We start from the raw sequence: 20,446 nt of genomic DNA, 5'->3' as shown, positions 1-20,446 counted from the left end.
CCTGCCCCTTGCACAGACAAGGGCTAGAAACTTATTTTAAACCCCCACACCCCTACCCCCACATACTAAGATTCACATTTACTCACAAGATTCCAAGAGTTGTGACTTTAAGAAAACACCACAAATATTGTAAGACTCATGATAAAATCCTGAAATTTGGCAACACTGAGAATGGTACATGACATTTCCCCAACTAGCAGCCTCCTCAGTCCATGGCCAAGCTGCTATGTATTGCAAACAGAGAAGAGAGGTCCATCTATGCTGTTGGCTGAGCTCCAGGAGATTAGGACTTTTGGTTTCTCCAGGCCTTCTGTTACTTTTCTTGGACCATCCTTCTGCTCCTCCACCCCAGTAGTCCAGCAGATCAGGGGAAGAATGTGTCTGAATCACATTTTTGTATTATTTTTTCTCCTGCACATGTTTTTATGACAGAGGAATATCTAGGATTCAGAATCCTTCCCCACCTTCTAAAACCTGTGTATTTAACAAATGTCTGACTAACTTTTGTGCCCTTGTGTTTTTGGAGGGATGTTTTGAAGGACAGAAGTATGAGCTTTGAACTCAGATTCAAACCTGAAATTGCTGTTTTGATTTGGGGCATTTTTTTATTTGGTATTTTCTCTTACTTTTAAAAAAATTTCCAGACATCACTTTCCTGTATAAACTCTAACATCTAGAGTCAGTGATATGTTCTAGTGCTGCAGAGAAGCCATAAACCTATCTAGCGAGGTAGTTAAACTGACTTACAGATGCTGTGTGTCACTAGAGTGGCACAAAGCAGCAAGAATGTTTCAGTGAATCTGGTCTTGAGTGTGCAAACTGGTGGACTTGGAGGGAACAGAGCCAAACTGAATAGTGCACTGATCTATGCTACAGCTGTTGCACATGCTGATAGATTTCAGTTGGTCTCAGGACCTGTAAAGATCAAGAGAGAATGAAATAAAGTAAAATAACTCTGTTACTGGTGTAAGATTATTTCATCTTCGATAGCACCGTCTCACCTTACATGATAAATAGGTATTTCTTCACTACAGTTGAGTGACTGGCACCCGAGTTAGTTTAGCCTGAGCGTGAGCAACCAAACTGCAAAGACTTACCTGAACTGCCAAGTCCTCACTGTTGTTGCCACACTTCTCCATGTGGGTCAATAGGACTTCTGGGGCTATGTCCCATGGCCCTTTGTGCTGCAGTAAGGTGAGCTGCTCTATGACTCTTTTCTATTGTATTCTGGTAGAACTTGTCTGTCCTTCTGGGCACATGGGAGAATTGTGGGAAGGCACTGGAGGACTATCAGCACTAGAGTTATTTGACCTGTGTCCTGATTTCAAAGTGGGCAGGTTACCAGCCCGAATGAAGGCGGCACCTACGTATTAACCTATAACCCCCATTCAGGCTAGCTAGCTTGGGTAGCAAGCACTACCAAACTTGGGTGAGCAGCTTTTGTGTGTGGACAGAAGGAGGGGATTGGGGTAAGAGAGCAAGTTAACTCTGCACTAACGACATACCCTGTGTTAAACAGATCATTAGGTCTGGCTGATAAAAGGGATTGGGAGGGAGGGATCACATTTTTCCCCACAATTCCTTTGAAATTTTTAATTTCAAAATATTGACAAAATTTCTAAACATGAAAATTGTAAACCAGGCTCTACTGGGGATTGCTATTGATTTACATGTAATTTGTGTCTAATTTATTAACCAGCAAGCACCATACATGTGTGTGTAAAGTGAGGCTGTAAAATTAGTTTAAAATCAGTGAACAACTTAATCTTTCATGACGTGTGTTAATACAACCCTCATATGAACAGGTGTTGACATAACACTACTCATTGAAGGCCTGATCTGGCACTGTGCTGAGTACCTTGTACACCTGTCACTGCACCTGTTCTCTGGATAACACAACACTTGTCTCTAGGACAGTCCTTTCATAAGTCCCAAATCCACATACAAACCTAAATGGGGACAGAAAGAGAAAGGAAGCTATTTCAGAGAACGTACATCTCTGTATCTAGGGAGAAGTGCCTGCAGAAGGCTAGTATCGTCTTTAGACTGTATTGTATTAAGTCCATTCTGATTTGTTGATTTCTGAATCCAACTTTTTCTACCCATTGCAACATCCACCCTCCTACTGATAGCTTATCAGCGAGAAGCAGACATATTTCCAAGGAATCCACTCACAGCAGATTCTTATAAAGGGATTTCCAATTATGTGTGTGTGGTTTTGTTGTTGTTGTTGCTAGTTTGTTGTTTTAAAGTGGCCACCTTGATGTCCTCCCCACACGAACTACTAAGGGCTGGTCCATACTAACCCCCCAGTTTGAACTAAGATACGCAACTTCAGCTACGTGAATAACGTAGCTGAAATCGAAGTATCTTAGTTCGAACTACAAGGTACTTACCGCGGGTCCACACGCGGCAGGCAGGTTCCCCCGTTGACTCCGCGTACTCCTCTTGCGGAGCAGGAGTACCAGTGTCGACGGCGAGCACTTCCGGGATCGATTTATCGCGTCTAGACAAGACATGATAAATCGATCCCAGAAGATCGACTGCTTACCGCCGAACCCAGAGGTAAGTATAGACGTACCCTAAGAGATTATTTTTCTTTCTCCGTCTCCCTCATCTAGACCTCTCTCTTAAAATTAAGATCTAATTACTTGGACTTTTTTATTCTTAGGCATCTTACCACAGAAATTTACCCTAGAAATTAACCATCTCATTGACCTTAAAACAAAGCATGCCAACATTAAAAAACATGAGTTGAGAAGCTATTAGATTATTTAATAATCACTGACAGGTAGAATAGGGAGAAATGAGAAGGAATCCGTATTCTGACCAGAATGATTGTTACACATGACTAGAACTAAACAAAAGACTCACACAAAGATAGCATCCTGTTGGGGCAGATGGGTAACAGTATGGGGCCTTTTAGGTCTTTGCCACTCGTCCAAATCCAGACAGACTGGGTAAGTAGGGAGGAAAATATATTCCTGAACAATGTGCAACTTTTAGCATGCATTTTGATTCAGCCCTGTTTGCACCCTTTTTTGTTCACTGCTCTGCAAACATTTGTATGAGCAGTTTTTGTTTGCAGGAACGTTCAGAGAGGAACTCGTTTTGTGCAGATGTACTTGGTGTCCCAAGATGACATGTTTATGTTGGTAGTGCTCATCAGGCCAACATGTATTGTCTTCCTGAGCTTGGGAAAGCCAGGAGAGAAAGTAGCTGATTTAAAACAAAACCATGTGCTCACCGTGAGCAGCAGCGAGGGGGAGCAGGCCAATAAGACCTTACTCCAGCAGCAGAAATATTGCTTCCCTGGAGACAGTATTACAGCCCAAGACCAAGGGGCATGCAGCATTGGACAGACACTGAGGAATGAACAGGGCAAGACCTTTTGGACCCATCTCTATGCATGGTACAGGCACAGAATAGTTGTCAAAGGGAGGACCATCAGCTTCACTGCTAAGCAGCGTCAATCAGGAGGGGAACAGGCCAGAATCACAGCTATAGTACCACAGCAGTGGTGAAGTCTTCAAAGCCCATGTTGCCTTTAAGCAGCCAGTATTTTTACATCTGAGATACCCATACTTCTCCAGAATGTAATGGCCTGTCTTTTGGAAAAGCAGAAAAGGTTTAAAATATCAATTCCATTGCCTGGTTATCTGCTGCTTCCTAATGTGCTCTCACTGTGAAAGCCATGCATGAAGGTAGATTTGAATTTAGTACCAGACCTTTCCGGACAGGCCCAGTGAGAGCCCTGTCCTGCTGAAATTACATGTTGATGGTTTAAACGGGATTGTTTTGGTGTGCTGTTTGCTCACTGCTTCTGCATTTGATACTTTATCTAAAAATCTCACTTGGGAAAAATAAAAAGAATTGAGAAGTCGTAACCTAATGGTTAGTGCTCTGCCCCTGCATGCGGGAGCCAACAGGTTCAATTCTTTTCTTCTTCAGTCATCAGGGGTTAGTTATGGAAACAATATGCCAAAAATAAGGAGGCCAGGGCCTTGAGGATAAAGTGTTAAAAGAAGGCATGAAGGGGCGGTCCTCAGGAGATGACAATTAATCAGAAGAGCTTCATGGAAAACAAAGTAAGAATATAGTGCTAGAGCCAGCGTTTGTTTTTGATAGAAGTCATGTGAAGGACAAAACAAAGGCCTGGGAACTTTCCCACCCTATTTAACAAAATAAGTGCCATGGTATAACAAGGATCCCCGGGCACAGAGTGAAAGGGAATGTCAGGGCGTATGTTTATTCCGTTTGTGGCTTCTTTCCATTGTTAATTAAAATGTGTTGTAGCCTGAGAGGAATTCAGCAGGCAATGTGACTGGCTAAGGAAGATCTGACCTGGGAGGATATTTGACTCCAACTTTATCTCAGCAAATAATGGACTCTCACTGGAATAGCTGAAACTCTGAGAGGAAGGAAGAGACATTAGTGGAAATTTCCCCTAGATAACAGATTTTGGTTTATAGAAATCCTGTTCCGTCATGTTGTCTAAATATTATATATAATAAATACAGAGAGTGGGAGGATTTACTGAGCTGAGTTTGGAAACCATGGTCCTTCCAAGAATCTTTTCATGTAACTTTCCTTCGTGCTAGATGACATGCTTAGTCACAGATTCAGAGACATTAAGAAATGGAAAAGACCTAATTAGGTCATGCCATGCCCCTAGCATATTTCCTAATTCTCTGTCCAGGCTAGTTTTATAAGGTGCAAGTGACAGGGTCTTTATCTCTTCCTTTGTAAGACTATTTTGTGATAGTAGAATAACTACCAACCCCGCCTCTGCTGTTTTTGATAAAATATCAGCCGAGTCTGGCTGGGAGCCCTGTCTACATTTAGCTGTCTGCAAGCTACAGTACCTGCTTTTGGCTGCCCAGGAAATGGCATTACTAACTTGACCTCCCAGGTGGAGGAAAGGTAATAGGAAGTAGATAATTACACTGTAGGTAGGAAAGGAAGACAATGACTAAGGGGAAGTAACAACAGCAATTTAGCTGTTATTTTAAGGGATCCTGGAATGCCTTTGGTCCCAACCATACAGAATAAATAATTTAACAGTAAAAATAAGATTCAGAAAGTACTGACAGATCTAGCCACGTAGAATTCTCTATTTCACACATTCTTCTGATCACATTGGAGCTGCTTGTTGCTGTGACATGACACGGGGGCATGAAACCTGAGACAGAGAATCCTACAAGACGATATCTTCAAAAAAAGAAGAATTATGAATTACTTTTTTAAATTTCTTTATTGGTGAAAAACATAAAACGACACAAAGTCAGCATGGAGAAAAAAAAAACTTTCCTTAGCTAAATTTTTATTAGAATGTCCACTGTACATTTCTCCTTATATAATAACCTTACCAAATATCACATTTAATAATGAGATGCTCCAGTAATTATTATATTGTCCTTTACAGAAATGAAAATACAATGAAAGAGCCTTAAAATGCATTAGTCCTACACTTTGTTTCCTTCTGTGAACGTTTATATATAAAGAGCTTCTGATCAGAAGGGAGACGGGGCTGTATCCTCTGCTGGTATGAGAGAGCTATGCTGATTCACACCAGCTGAGGACCTGGTTTGATATCTTAATAAGGTTTAAGACAATTGTTTACCAACAACAAAGGGCCAGATGTTGAGTCCTGACTGAGACAAAGTTCCCATTCTCTTCTATGTGTGGTTTGCCTGAGTAAGGATTACAGTACTGATCCCCAATGGTTTTGCTTGAGTAAGGATTGCAGGGTTGGGCCCCAAATAGTTAACTATGTAGAGCAAACTATATTTTCATATCCAGAGTGTGTATCCAGTGGGCTCACTTTAAATGTCTTCTCTGGCTTCAAAGCTTTCAGAGATAGTCGCTATATTTAAAATGAAGAAAACTGCTGAAACCACGAATCTCTCAGGAACTTGAAGGCATTTTTTGAATGCACCTACTGTGCTGCTGTTGAGTTTTCAGCTCAGCAGTTCAGAGTCCTACAGTGCTTGTGGACATCTCCTATTGTTGGTCCACTGGAGCAGGAAGGAAGCGCCTGGGTTCAGTTCCTGGTGTTCTGTAAAGCCTCTATGAGAGTTTTGTTATACTCTGCAATCTGCTTACTCACATTCTTCATTACTGGCTGGTAGTCACTCTCCTGACTTTTTGTTGCTATGACTGATTAAAAGAGTTAAGGACAGTAACTGGCAAGAAGAATACTAACCTAATTAGAGATCATAAGGGAATTATACTACAAGAAGTCTCCTTCTAGAAAAATTGTCAAGGCTTGCAGATAATGGAAAAGCACTAATTGTATCTAAAGAACTACACCACTTTAACAGGTTAGCCATTGTATTACACTAAGGGCTTGTCTATGAAGTGTGTTGGCCCACGCCAGAGGAGTATAAATTCTAGTGCCCACTAGTGTATTGAGCATTAAGGGTACATTACACAGTGAGCAGCAGCCTCTAGGCTCTAGTGTTCCAAACGGTACTTCATTAATGCGCACTAGGGAACTTTCAGTGTATGCCAGCGGGGTCCAAACAACCCACTTAGGGTGCATCTACACAGTGAGTGGCAGCAAGTCTCAGAGGCCAGGCCAACAGACTTGGGCTCATGCTATGGTGCTAAAAACAGCTGTGTAGATATTGCAGCTCAGGTTGAAGCTCAGGCTCTGAAGCCCATCTCCCTCCATCCTGGACATCTACATAGCTTTTTGAGCACTGTTTAGACAAATCCGAAATGTGCTGGAAAAGTTACTGATGTATCTTTTGTTCTCTATATGTATTGCTTCTGCAGGTCCACTTGGGAGACCGTACTCACTGCCACATGGCGAATGAATCCGTTTCAAAGGAGTTACCTGTTGTGGGAGGGTGTGCATGTCCCCGCGTTCCAGCATTCTAGAACCAAGGATATAAAAGCCCCTATCCTGACAACTGTTCCTTCTCTTTCTGCCAGGCCAAGCAGACGTGAAACTCAACCCCTCTTTGTTTTGGGATCTGTGCTTGGACACTTGGTATACTGTCCGACTTAGAAGTAGTTTCTAGCGTAAGGTTATAGTTAGAGATTTGGGTGTGTTTTTTTTAATTTTGTGTTTGGACTTTTCCTGATAGTTAGCTTCTTTCTTCCATGGCAGATGGTTAAAGATGTCAGGGTCTAAGATTTCTTGTCTTGACAAAATATCCCTGTGGAGGAAAGGATCCCAAACCCTATCATGTAATGCCAGGAGGCTCTTCTGGATCTTAGCCAAAGAAGTCCCAGGATCTGATCAGGGAATGACCAGTCATGTGGTGCTGGGAGGCTCTTCTGGGTCTAAGCCCACCAGAAGAAGTTCTCTCACCTGTCAGTACAGGAGGTCATAAGATCCTTTGCCCAGGAGCAGAGCAGACACTCCGCTATGAGTTTGGGGGTTTCTTGGTTATAACTGATTCTACTCCTAAGAATAACAGGAAGCACAGGGGCAAACAAAAATAGGACCCATTGCCACGTGGTAGGGTACTGAATCTCACAGTAGGCATCTGCAGCGGTAATACATCTTATATATGAAAGAGAATCAGATTTTATTTTAAACTAATCCTTCATCGATTGTATTCAAGCACAGAAAGCAAGCACATGGTTCACTGAGGTATCATATTTTACTGCATGTCAGGTTTTAAAAAAATAATTGAGTTTAATGGTAATCACAATTTTTCTCCGCACAATAATTTGAAACTGATAGCAAGGACTTTTAAAAAAATAAAACACGACAATCAGTTTGTGGAATTCATTGCCCCCAAGTATAATTGTGATCAAGGAGGAGGTTAAAAGGACTAGACACTTAGCTGACTAAAGAGAACTATTACAATAGATAGGATATTTTTTTTTTTAAATGGAATATAAACTTTCATGAAATGGGGCATAAGTCAACTACAAAGGACTGGTCTACTCTACAAAGTTAGGTTGACTTAAATTAACTATGTTGTTCAGGACTGTGAAAAATTTCATGCCTTGTGCAATGTAATTAAGCTAGCCTAAGTGTAGACACCATTAGGTCGACAGAAGAATTCTTTGTGGAGCTACTACCACCTCTCGGAGAGGAGAATTTACTACAACAATGGAAACCCCCCTTCCATCGCTGTAGTATTAAGTGTCTACGGTACAGCGCTACAGCAGCGCAGCCTCAGCTGTAGCATTTCTAGTGTAGACATGTCCTAACTGACATGGGTTAGGGAGGAATTTCTCCTGTGGGCAGGTTATTACATAATTGTCCATTACAGGTTTTCTGGTACTTTCTTCTGAAACATCTAGTGTTGTCCACCATCTGAGACAGGACAATGGACTAGACCACTGGTCTGATCGGGTATTGAAGTTTCTATGTACCTACAATATTTTGAGCTGTAATGGTATAACAGTGATCTCACTGTGTCTCTAATTCTTCAAGGCTACTGTTTTTAGGTCATTTTGTAAGAAGGGAATTTACTTTAGTAACTTTTTAGTCCCTGGATAATAAAATTAATATACGATTATGCACTATTCATCTCTCTGCAATAACTAGGGACAGTAATGCAAGTTAAGGACAAAATGTCCGCTCTCATTTAGAATGGCTATGCTTTTGTTAGTTTAAAAACCCATTTAAAACTATTTTATGGCAGTCCTTTGCAATGAATGTTCTTTGAAAGTGTCATTACCACTAGCTTTTGGAAAGTTTTATCTCAATATGTGTGGGTCTAATTCTGCTGTCACATAAGCAACTCTCATTGCATTTCATGAGAAAAAACACCTGAAAGCAGTATTTGGCCCTTTGTGGGTTTTGTTTGCTGTATTTTACATACTGTAAAATGTCATGCATAGTTATGGAGCTATGTACATTTAAAAAAATCATTGCCTTTGCTGGAAAGCTAAGTATAAGAATCGGCTAGCGTAAGAATAATCACTGAAGAAAACCAATGGGTGATAAACGCAAGAGCACAGGAGAAAGCATATGCAGTGTACAGCTGGTCTTTTAGTGATCAAAGAAAAATACTGGAAGCTTGGAATACTATAAGGAGTCATTTAATGCTGGAGGTTGCCTAATGAGTTTCAGGTTTCATTGTATATAAAGGTCTATCCATCAAACAAACATTTGCAAGACCCATTATCCCCCTTCTTCACCCTGCTGTAAAACTGTCCTGATTGACTTTGCTTTTGGGAGGAAAAGGCTCTCTCAGTCAATTACTATATTGTATTAATTGTCAGCATTTTTTTAAAAAAAAGGATACATTCTTTCATCACAAAGTTATTTTGCTCGTGGTGCTGCCACTTCCTTTCCAAATTTGTAAGCTGAAAACACAAAAAGAAAATGTTAAGAACCGCCACAAATGAAAACAGACGCACAACCATTTCTAAGAAAAAAGCCCCCCAACTTGTCTTATTGATACCTCACATTCTATCAAAACTGTAAGACCATGGTTACAACACAAGAAAACTAGAAGATAAACAATTGGGAAGGATTTTTTAAATATCCCATAATATATATGTATGTAAATGTAGCCCTCACATAGCTACTGCTCTGCTGTTTGCACAAAAATGAAAATACTGAATATAACTGGTATGGAACATGAAAAACTGGATGATTATTTGAGATTTCTGTCATCTCTGAACAATCATAACAGCATCACAGAAAAGATGAACATGGGAGGAAGATATAAATTCTTATCTTTTCATATCACTGAAAGATGATCTGTTTGCAAAATCACCACTGATACAATATATCCTGACACTGTCTTGGACCCAACAGCAGTACAGAAAAAACTTCCTTATTTCCATAGCTGAATTTCCTGTCTGATGCCAGAAACTGTGATAAGAGCAGAGCTGTAGTGAGAAGATTGTAAGACTGTGGGTTATATGTTGGCACTTCTTCAATTCTTTCAGCATCAACAGGAAGCTAATGTGGATATTATATTATATTTCTCACAATACATTTTATAATATTAAATTGTTTTTCTGATGCTACTATTCAAGGTTTTTTATTTCGAGGTATGTAGACCCCTTTAAAGGTATTTTTTAAAAATAAAGGTTGAAAATCATCATTCTAAAACCAAATGGTAAAGGAAAGCCACCAATATTGATACGTTTGAGGATGAAAATCAGTTCTTAAGTTGAATGATTGAGAATAGATGCTGTGTTACAGCTTTCCCTACCCTGTACCAAAATTATCTTTATAATGAAAAATCTGTCCATATACCCCCATCCTTTTTTTTATCCCTAGTTCAAAGCAAACATGAATTCTGCTGTTTGTGTAAGTTATAAAACAAGATATTTGTGATCAATTACATACTACATCCACTATGGGTGCTGCCAAATGCAATACACATAGTAAAGGCAACTGAATTTGAAATATTGTATAGAATATAATATAATTATAATAGAGATTGAAGAAAATGATCAGCACTTTTTTATATAGCTTCTTGTATGATGCACTCTACATAGTAAAATACTTTTAAGGCCACTGTTTTCAATCTTATCAAGGGTAAACTCTCAAATCATATAAAGCCTGTCTACATTTCCGTATGATTGATATATAAAAAGGATGTACGCTGTACATCAATAGCTACGCAGACTGGCAAAATGGCTAATCAGTCATCTTGGGATCTTACTTTCCTTCAAGCTAAGTTCTTTTTAGAATATATATAATATTATATAGAATATATAATAGAATAATTACGTTGAAGGAGAAATTCTTATTTATGGAAGAGAACATAAGCATTCTTATATACAGTGCTGAAACAGAAGAGTTGCAACTAATCAAAGTGAAGGGATGCTGTACAGTTACTGATGGCTGCACATTTTTATCCCAGTTAAACAGCTGTCTGAACCCTGACTGGCTGTCAGTGGGCAAATTACATAATCAATATGGACAAGATCTGATAGCCTTACTCAACAGCACCCAGGAGTAGTCCTATTAAAGTGGCTCAGTTTGAATACTGCTCAGTGCTGATTAGTTGGCAGACACTACTCAGAGTTTGTAGATTTGCATAATCACTGGTTATTTCTACTTTATATATTCAACCATCTCTGTTCTGATTAGTTCATGTATTCAGAATTTAAATTGTTTCCCAACAATAAAGATGACACATCAGCTTCTTACTCCCTGAAGCTGAAGTAGAAAAAAATCCAAAATTTACATGAAAGTGGAAAAAAAAACAAAAAACCAACAACCCCAAAACACAATAAGAATGTGGCTGGAAGAGAAATCAGTTCCCATCCTCTCTCTGTCTGTCTCTCTTTTTCTTAAAGCCAATCTGTTTTCCTCCTTCCTCCCATCTCTACAGTCAGTAAAGCTCTTGTTGCCAAAATGATAGTAATCTATTTGTATATAATAAGTATATTGGAAGACTCCAAGGTGGTGGAGAGTTTAAAAGCCTCTTCCCTTCTGATTCACTTTTGAAACACAGTGTAAATAAAAATGTATATGAAAGTTAATGTGGGGGAAAGAAGCCTTGCTGGCCTGTAGGAAGGGGAATGAAAAGCAAAAAGAGAAAGAAAAGTGTTAGGGGAGGAGGGGAAGGAAGGGCTTATAAACTGCATTTAAAAGCAAAAAATTACCTTTTGCCAGTTTGGTTTCTGTAGTTTCTCCACTTTCATTTAAAAAACATTGTTTCATAAAAAAATTCTGAATGGTTATGCTGATGATTGTTTAAAAGGTCCTTCTGAACATAGTAATCACCTTATTCTATTCTCAACATCTGAGCTCATTCAGCCTAGGATACAACTATTAAATGGGAACGACCCTCTAGTGATAATGTTATGCCTGTGTTTATTAGGCTTTAAATCAACTAGATAGCTACAGATACAATATTGCACTGAAATACAGTCAGAAGAATCACAGGACTTTAAATAAACTAACATTGTATGTCTCTATTCTTCAGATTCCTCTGAAAAGGCAGGTCAAGCCAAATAATACAAGAACACACTCCAAAAAGAAAAAGATGGGAAAATTTAAGAAATGCAAACTATTTTAATGCACTACTTTTTTGTGTTTATAATCCTGGGTTCAAATTTGGTTTTAATTACAATATTTTTAATCCTAAAATCTTTACTCGGGCAAGACTATAATCTGAGTAAGAACCATAGGATTTGACCCAATATTTGTGCCAAATAAAAATTTCTCTTTGGAATGCAGGTGGAGAGGAATCTAGATCATTCTGCCATATCTGTGTTGGCTCTACAATGCTAACAGAAGAAAAAAGTAATAACAAACTGGGAGTCTGACTACAGGTGAGGAGAACATCTTTTGAGTAAAAAAGGTGCTTTTTTTTTTAAACATAATTATGTTTCTGATTATCAGCACATTTTAAATGTTGCCAACATACAACACATAGAAAACATGTTCTCTGCCCCAAGAGCTTACATTCTAATTAGGCAGCCCACACAGTACAAATACATAAATGCAAAAGATGACTGGATGACGGTCTAGACTGTCCAAAGTACAGTTGTTTTATAGTATGAAGTACATGCTTCTTTCTCTGACGGTTTATCAATGAAAGACTACACAGGAGTAGTTAGTCGTAAGAGGGATTTTACTAAAGAAAGGCAGGAGTTTCAATTCAGGTCCAAACACAAGCTACGTACTCATTACAAAATCAAAAATTCATCCTTCCTGGAGTCTATTTTTATTAACTAAAAGATACTACATAAAACTGAGCCTTTGCCCTCTCCCTAGGCTTGAATGCTCCTAGGATACTTGCTCTCAGAAACAGCATGTCCCATGATGTCTGATGGAGTTCATCCTTGGTACTGCTAAACAATTACAGTGTTTATCCTAGGATCCTAAAAACATTTCTTAAGTGTGATTTAGTGTTTTTGCCTTTGGAGTGCAATAAATTGTTCCAAAAGGTTGGTTATTTTCTATAAGTTAAATAGGGGACGATGCCCCTTATAAGAACTTTTATTGCCCCTCTCCAAATTGCTCAGTATTTTATAGGCTGGAGAAAACATATTGCCATGGCCTCTTTGCACCTGCCAGTCAGCCCTGAGAAAAGCCAAGCCTGATCCCAAGCTCCTGCAGCAGCAGCAGCACCAGCACGGCTGGAGAGGAAAAATGAGGACTTTGAACAAAACTAAAATGAGTATTTAACAAGGGACTTGCAAATTTTTGACATAAGACTGGTCTCAACAAGCTTGAAATCGTTGGCTTTCAATACATTGATCAGGGAACGGGGGGTTTGTTAACATTCAGTTGAACAAACTAGAGGATTTGGGCATGGAATTCCGATACACAGCTTTGAAAACTTACTCCAGAGTCTATGCATTCCTCTAAAAAACCCTAACTGATTCATTCAAATATAGTTTCAAGTACTTGAGAAACACAAGACCTGGAATGAAACAACCGAAGAAACACCTATTTTGAACTATACCTGGGAATGTGTCTCATTTTCCTCAAGTTGTGTCTTTAGTGTTTCATACTCTGTGTTCAGTTGTTCCATTATTTTCTTGAAGGCATCTCTATGTTTTATCAACCTTTCTTTCTCCTCATGGAGTTTCTAGAGGAAGAAAAGCAAAATGGATCAAACTGGCCTTTAGGTACTGCGCTTCCATTAAACTTGCCAATTCCTTTGAATCTAAGAATTTCTAATATACTTGTCACCATAGTGATCTCCTACTCTCCCACAGGAATTCATTCAAATTTACTATGGACTGGTGGTCCCAACTGTTCGATTGTTTTCAATTTAACTTTCCAGGAGCTACTTTCTTTTTCCACCCCCTAAACAAGAAGGTATACAGAAAGAATTCAGAACTCGTTCTACAAATATCACAAAAACTACACCAATACTTAGCGTGAGAAGTTGCATTTAATATCTGTGAACAAGATGTAGCCGTTAAAATGCACACTTGGTGATGTGAAATGAGGCACAAATGTCCACAGTCTTTTTCATGTCATGACAGCATGCAATTATACTGGACAGAGCACTGAAGCTCAGGAGACCTGGGCTCTATTCTTGATTCTGCCAATGGCCTGTTAAATGAGTTTGGACTAGTCACTTCAACTCTCTGTGCCACAATTTCCCCATCTGTAAATTGGGGATAACGATACTAACCTCTTTGATAAAGCAATTTGAGATCTATTGATGAAAAGAGCTACGTAAAAGCTAGGTGTTGTTATTGTTATTACTATGTCAAATATAACGGAGGTGAATTTGGTGTCATTTGCTTCAAGCTTCAAACAAATTACTTCCCAACATTGTTTTGAAAACAAAGATATAAACCAGACTCTGTCTGAACATAGCATGACAAATATCAGTCTCAAATATTAATGGCTGAGCTCACAGGCAATGTTGTTGTTATTTGTATTGTATTGAGCCTCAGGCATGACCTAGGGTCCCATTGTGCTAGGTGCTGTACAAACACGGAACAGAAAGGTGTTCTCTGCCCAAAGAACTTACAATGTAAGTATTATATGGAGATATACCTATCTCATAGAACTGGAAGGGGCCTTGAAAGGTCATCAAGTCCAGTCCCCTGCCTTCACAGCAGGACCAAGTACTGTTCCTATCTAGGTAGTGCTAACAGATACTGCTGTTATTACCTTTTTCTTCTCTTCTCCTGATGCTTTCAGAGCTGGCAAATTATTGTACATCTCCAAGTCCTTTGTCATCTGTTCAATTTTTTCTTTGAGAGAAGCCTGTTCATCGACCATCTTACCCTCCAACAATTCCATTTTCTGCAGGTCCATTCGCAGTCTTTGACTATCTGGAACACAGGGAACAAATGTTATAAGCAACAGTAACTTTTCTTCATGATAGTATTAGCCAATGCACAAAGATTTAACTCCCAATTTTCCACTACACAATGCACCAGCCAAATCCTGCTTGCCTTATTCACATTGACACCAATGGGACTATTCATGAGAATAACGTAAGCAGGATTTGGCCCAAAGTACAGTGCCATTTGTCAAAAGATATTATACAATTATTACAGATACTGAAGACTAGAGAGTCTAAGGAAATGCAGTGGTGATCTGAGATACTACAGGGTGGTAATACCATTCTGCTATTGTTAATATTTACTTCCTTGTCCATTTCAGGTTTTACTGTACCAGCACATTAGTACAAAATGTTGGTTGCAAACTATACAGGTGCCTATCTGTTCATTTTTAAACTGTTTCCATTCAATTTTTTAAATCATATAAATATTTATGTTTTCACTTTTAAAAGAGTCTTGTTTTTATACTACTAAATTTAGGGTCAAATTTGCCCTGGACACTGGCTTTATAAATGAGGAACCATTCCAAAGTCTTAGATTAATAAGAATTGGTATAAGTCACAACTGAAAAGATCATAATGCACTGGAATACTGTGTTCAATTCTGATCACCACACCTCAAAAACAATAAAACAGAATTAGAGGGGATTCAAATATGGATGATCAGAAGGATCAAAGCCATGGAAAAAGTCTTAAATTAAGAGAGATGTAAGGGACTGTTTACTTTAGAGAGGAGATGAATAAGAGAGGACATGACAATGGTATACAAAATAATGAATGGCGTAGAGAAGGTAGATTGGGAACTTGCTTGATCACATACTTAGCACTAAATGCTATAAATGATGATAAAAAACCTTTAAAATGTGAACTGCCTACAATAATTAGATGAAAATATCTGTAGAAGTAGTTTTGCATTTTCTCAAAATTGAAATGCAAATGTCAGATTTTTGCTTTTAATTAAAAATAAAACAGATACAGGACCAACTAAAATTCATTTTTGGTGGATAAAAGTAATCAAAAAATCCTAAAAATGTTAGAAAAAGATTCCAGTAATGCAATATCAGTATGCTGATAATGCTGGAGTAGACAGCTAAGGAATATTCCTATCCAAGCACACTTTCTAGAGAAAAAGGAAGAAGCTGTTTGGAGAAGGTAAAATTTATGCTCATATATATATAAAATATATATAAAAGAAACTAAAAACTTCTCTAGGGGAAAAGACAGGAAGAGGATGCAGCCCAGTTCCTTCTGATATGCCATTAAGTTGCAGAGTTTAGCAGGCAGTGTGTACACAGTAGCAAAGTCTGAGACCAAACTGCTTTGACCCAGGAAAATGTTTCTGGGAAACTATGCCATCAGCACATTTGTTTACTCTCTGCAGTTTCCTTTTTTGTTTTTAAAAAAAGGACTCTGCTGATGGCCTTTTATATCTTTGAGGTGGCAAGAAAATCTGGAAATCCACGTTTTAATCCCAATGGAAGAATTTTGCAGATTAGTGTACTATAATTCAAGGTTTGGGAAGCACTCCAACTGGGAGGGAATTGTACAATCATTTTACTTTAAAAGAGACCCTATTTTGTTTATTATGGAACCTTTATTGTGGTTCCCAGTTCCAGGAATTTTCTTTATAAATGGTTTAAATTATCTGATTAAATTGTAGACTCTAAACTTTTTCAAGAAAGAAACTTTGTTTTCATACAATGTCCCTACAACATCTAGCACTGTTAGGGGATTACTGTAATGTAAAATAAAAATAATAAATATGCTTACTTAAAATGCTCATAAGAAAGATAGATTTCATATCTTGCCCTATAGTGCAAGGGTTAATTTTTCAAAATAGACCCCTATGTTGTGACTGCAAAATATGTATTTGCAAATAAATTTGTTACAAAATATCCAGAGGCACATGGAAAACAGGCAATTAATATCATATTTTGTGCACAGCAATTACTTCTTTGCAGATACATATTTTGCAGTCACAACACAGAAGCCTATTTTGAAAACTGGTAGCAAGTACAGGCTGTGGTAGTCACCAAACAAAATGATTTATGATTATTGCAGCTTCCTTTCAGTAAGCAAACAAGGAAAACTTTGCTCAATCAGTAATGATACTGGCAAAGGTTTAGATTATGACAATAACAATGCCATAAACAGCACAAATAAAGAATTAAATAGAGATCTCTATCACTAAACCACAAGAAAAAAAAAATCTCTGCTTTTAGAAAATATAGGCCTGATTCCCAAACTTTTACTCACATATCTAATGTGAATGCAGTCTTAACTTTATGCATATGAGTAGTCCCACTGATGTCAACAGGAATATTTTTGTGTTTTAAGTTAAGAATGTGCATGCCTGAGAATTTGATCTTGACGATTTACAAGGCAAGGTTGGGCCATCCACATTATAGCTGCCAGGAATCCTCTTTGGGATATGGCTACACAGCAGCTAGAGCAGGGATCGGCAGCCTTTGGCCCGCAGCCCACCAGGGTAAGCCCCCTGGCGGGCTGGGCTGGTTTGTTTACCTGCTGCATCCGCAGGTTCAGCCGATTCGCTGCTCCAGGCCAATGGGGGTGGGGGGAGCGGCAGCCAGCACATCCCTCGGCCTGCGCCACGTCCCGCCGCCCCCATTGGCCTGGGATGGTGAACCGCAGCCAGCGGGAGCCACGATCGGCCGAACCTGCGGATGTGGCAGGTAAACAAGCCGGCCCGGCCTGCCAGGGTGCTTACCCTGGTGGGCCGCGGGCCAGAGGTTGCCCATCCCTGAGCTAGAGCCTGAGCCCCGCGAGTCCCTGGGGCTGCTTCATTGCTGTGTAGACTTTTGTGCTTGGGTGGCAGCCTGGGCTCTAGGACCCTTGCAGGGTATGAGGGTCCCAGAGCTCAGGTTCCAGCCCAAGCCTGAAATCCACACAGCAATGAAACATCCCCATGAGCCCGAGTCGGCTAGCACAGGCCAGCCGCAGGTTTTTCTTTGCTGCATAGACGTACCCTTAGAAAAGCACTAACAAAACAGAAGTATAAGCAACATTATGGGGTCCATTTTCAAACTGATACATGGTTATTTCACTGCACGGCTCTCTACTACTTTCTATTAAATGTTATTTTAAAATTTATGAAGAGCCTAGAGTTTGAGTCAGTTGCTAATACATCAAAATAAATAAATAAAGCAAACGCCTACTCATGAAATGGGAAGTGCAATACACGATATTAAAATGCACTCTTAATATGTCCTAAACCAAGTACGCAAGAAAATCAGTTATTGCTAATAGTCAGAGAAATAGTCTTCTTATGATGAATTATAAATCATTTGTGTTAGCACTAATAGGAGTTATATAAAGGCACCAAAAGAAGATACATCCCTCAGTATTTGCATTGCCTCACACCCTAGCTCAGGGGTGGGCAAACTTTTTGGCCCGAGGGCCATGAGGGGTTCGGGGTGTGGGCTCTGGCCTGGTGCCGCTTCCCTGGAGCAGCTCCAGGGTGGCAGCGGCGCGCACCAGGGCCAGGGCAGGCTCCCTGCCTGCCCTAGCCCCGCGCTGCTCTGACACCACGTCCCTGCAGCCTCTGGGGGATGGGGGGCAGAGGGCTCCATGCGCTGCAATCCCCTGTGGGTACCTCCTCTAAAGCTTCCATTGGCCGTGGTTCCCTGCTCCCAGCCAATGGGAGCTGCGGGGGGAGGTATCCGCAGGTGAGGGCAGCCCTCTATCCCTCCTCCCCCAGGGGCCGCAGGGACGTGGTGCTGGCCGCTTCCAGCAGCGGCGCGAGGCCCGTGGCGCCACAGGGGTGGCAATCCCATGGGCCAGATCCAAAGCCCTGATGGGCCGTAGTTTGCCCACCCCTGCCCTAGCTACAGTGTTTTAGCATACATGGTATGCAAGATCACCAACCCTGTACTCTGTCGTGTATTCTATGACTCTCATGTTATTTTTTTTAAAAAGGAAGGAATTTGCAAATTCATACATTATATGCCTCACCTGTACTCAAATTTTTAGCGGTGCTCTGTGATTTTTGCATTTCATTTGATTTGAAAGTGAGGTCTTCCTGCATGATCTTCAGCTCTTGATTGGTAACAGAGGAGATTTGTTTCATACGATTGACATTCTGTTCATTTACAGAAATAAGAACAGTAAATTAGAACATTTGATATCTTTGCAGCTATGAGTGTTCACCGGAAAGCAAGAAAAAAGCTCTGCTAATACATCACTTATGACTTAACTCTTTTACAACACTCTTGGACAAAATATTTTTAAATAGTTTGAGACCATTTAAATATAATGATTTTCTATTTCAGGTCTGCCAGCCTGAACTGTGTCCCTTTTATAACTGATGTAGTGATATACCATTGAGGATGAAGTAGGGATGTTTAAATGACATTGCCTTAGATATTCCACTTGTGGTAGAGTCATTGTACTATAAAGTAAAGCCCTACTTCATTTGTGATATTGCAGAAATTGTGGATCACGCAATACTAGGCTTCCCCCACAATTTTGATTTTAATTAGCTTACTTTAATTAGCAGTCCACAGTTTTACATACATTCTGAGTATGCAATTAGTACCGCACTAACATTCAATGCCTGTAAAATGTAAAAGGCTAAAATGACTTAACTCGATTTCTACAGCAGTTGTGTTAGGACTTTTAGCCTTCTGAATTTTATATTGTACCGGTCACTTTTTTTTAAGGGAATGTAATATAGTTGCAGCAAAATGTCTGGTTATCAAAAAAATTAGCAGGCATAACATAATATTGTTCCAGCAAATTTTTCTTAAACAAATACCTTTACTCTGCTTTTCCAAATTACGGCTATTAATAAAGGTCAATTATTACTTTTCTGCTATTTTCCAGCCATAATTATTTGACGATCATCCCGTGATTCAAGTAGGGTCTTAACTATGTTGGGGGGGAAATGGTCAGGGCCTAAACTTTGGTTAAGCAGTCTGTATAGTATGGCCTGAACGCAGAAAAGGGGGGGGAGGAAGGTAGAAAAAGAAGGGAAAAGAGAAATCATAAAAGCAGAACTGTAGAAACTATAAAAGCAGAACTAACCATTTGTAATAACTTATGATTAATAGCTGCCAGGTGACAGAGCAAGAAACCGCAAAAGGCAAAACAGAAAAGGCTTGCTTTGCTTTATTCCTTATATGGATGTAAACTTTTAAGGAAGCATATGTAATTTTTGTGGTTTTATCCTATATAAGCTCTCGCATTTTATCTGTCGGGAGGGTTCGGCTGCCTTGGCTGACTCCCCCATGCATGCATGTTTGATTGATCAATAAAGGAGCCTCAGGCTGTCTGATCCAAAATCAACCGTGTGGTCAATTTTCCACAACAACTACAAGGAAAATTTAATTCCCCTGTGCCATGGGACTTGCAGCACGTCAACTCTTAAGCAACCTTCCTAGTAAAATAATTTGAAGTCATGGGGCATCATGTTGAAGAACAGTATCAAGGAGCTGGTAAAACACTATTTATCCAAAATAATACTTGGCTAAAAGATGCCTATGACAATCCTCTACAAATAGTTCAAAGGAATCAAAATCAAAGAAATGGAAGAGTTGTTTTGGGGAGAATTGGAAAAAAATATAGTATGATATTGATAGTGGGGAAATTCTAGCTGGACACCAGGAGCATATATAATTTAGAAACTATACAGAAGGGAACTCCAGAAATACTTTTAATAGGTTAGGTAGAAGAAATTTCCTAAAAATAACATAAATTGGAATATGGAAAATAATCTAAGGGAGATGACT

General features: G+C 39.4%; 1 protein-coding gene across 5 annotated transcripts in view; it reads right to left on the bottom strand.

Annotated features, from left to right (window-relative positions):
• Positions 1-5,306: 5,306 nt before the first annotated feature.
• Positions 5,307-20,446, bottom strand: part of IFT74 (intraflagellar transport 74) — a 61,565-nt gene continuing 46,425 nt past the window's right edge. For all 5 annotated transcript variants that reach the window (XM_065549667.1, XM_005294747.5, XM_065549666.1 and 2 more), the window contains 5 exons: positions 18,672-18,798; positions 14,525-14,688; positions 13,356-13,481; positions 9,219-9,279; positions 5,307-6,159 (listed from right to left, as the gene is read on the bottom strand). In XM_065549667.1, the coding sequence (XP_065405739.1) occupies positions 6,044-6,159; positions 9,219-9,279; positions 13,356-13,481; positions 14,525-14,688; positions 18,672-18,798 (594 nt within the window). In that variant the 3' untranslated portion in view covers positions 5,307-6,043. The remainder of the gene's footprint in view (positions 6,160-9,218; positions 9,280-13,355; positions 13,482-14,524; positions 14,689-18,671; positions 18,799-20,446) is intronic.

Source organism: Chrysemys picta, chromosome 6, assembly GCF_011386835.1.
Source record: "Chrysemys picta bellii isolate R12L10 chromosome 6, ASM1138683v2, whole genome shotgun sequence".
Lineage (NCBI taxonomy): Eukaryota > Metazoa > Chordata > Testudines > Emydidae > Chrysemys > Chrysemys picta.
The sequence above is the reverse complement of the archived record's forward strand: the minus strand, read 5'-3'. Positions and strand labels throughout refer to the sequence as shown.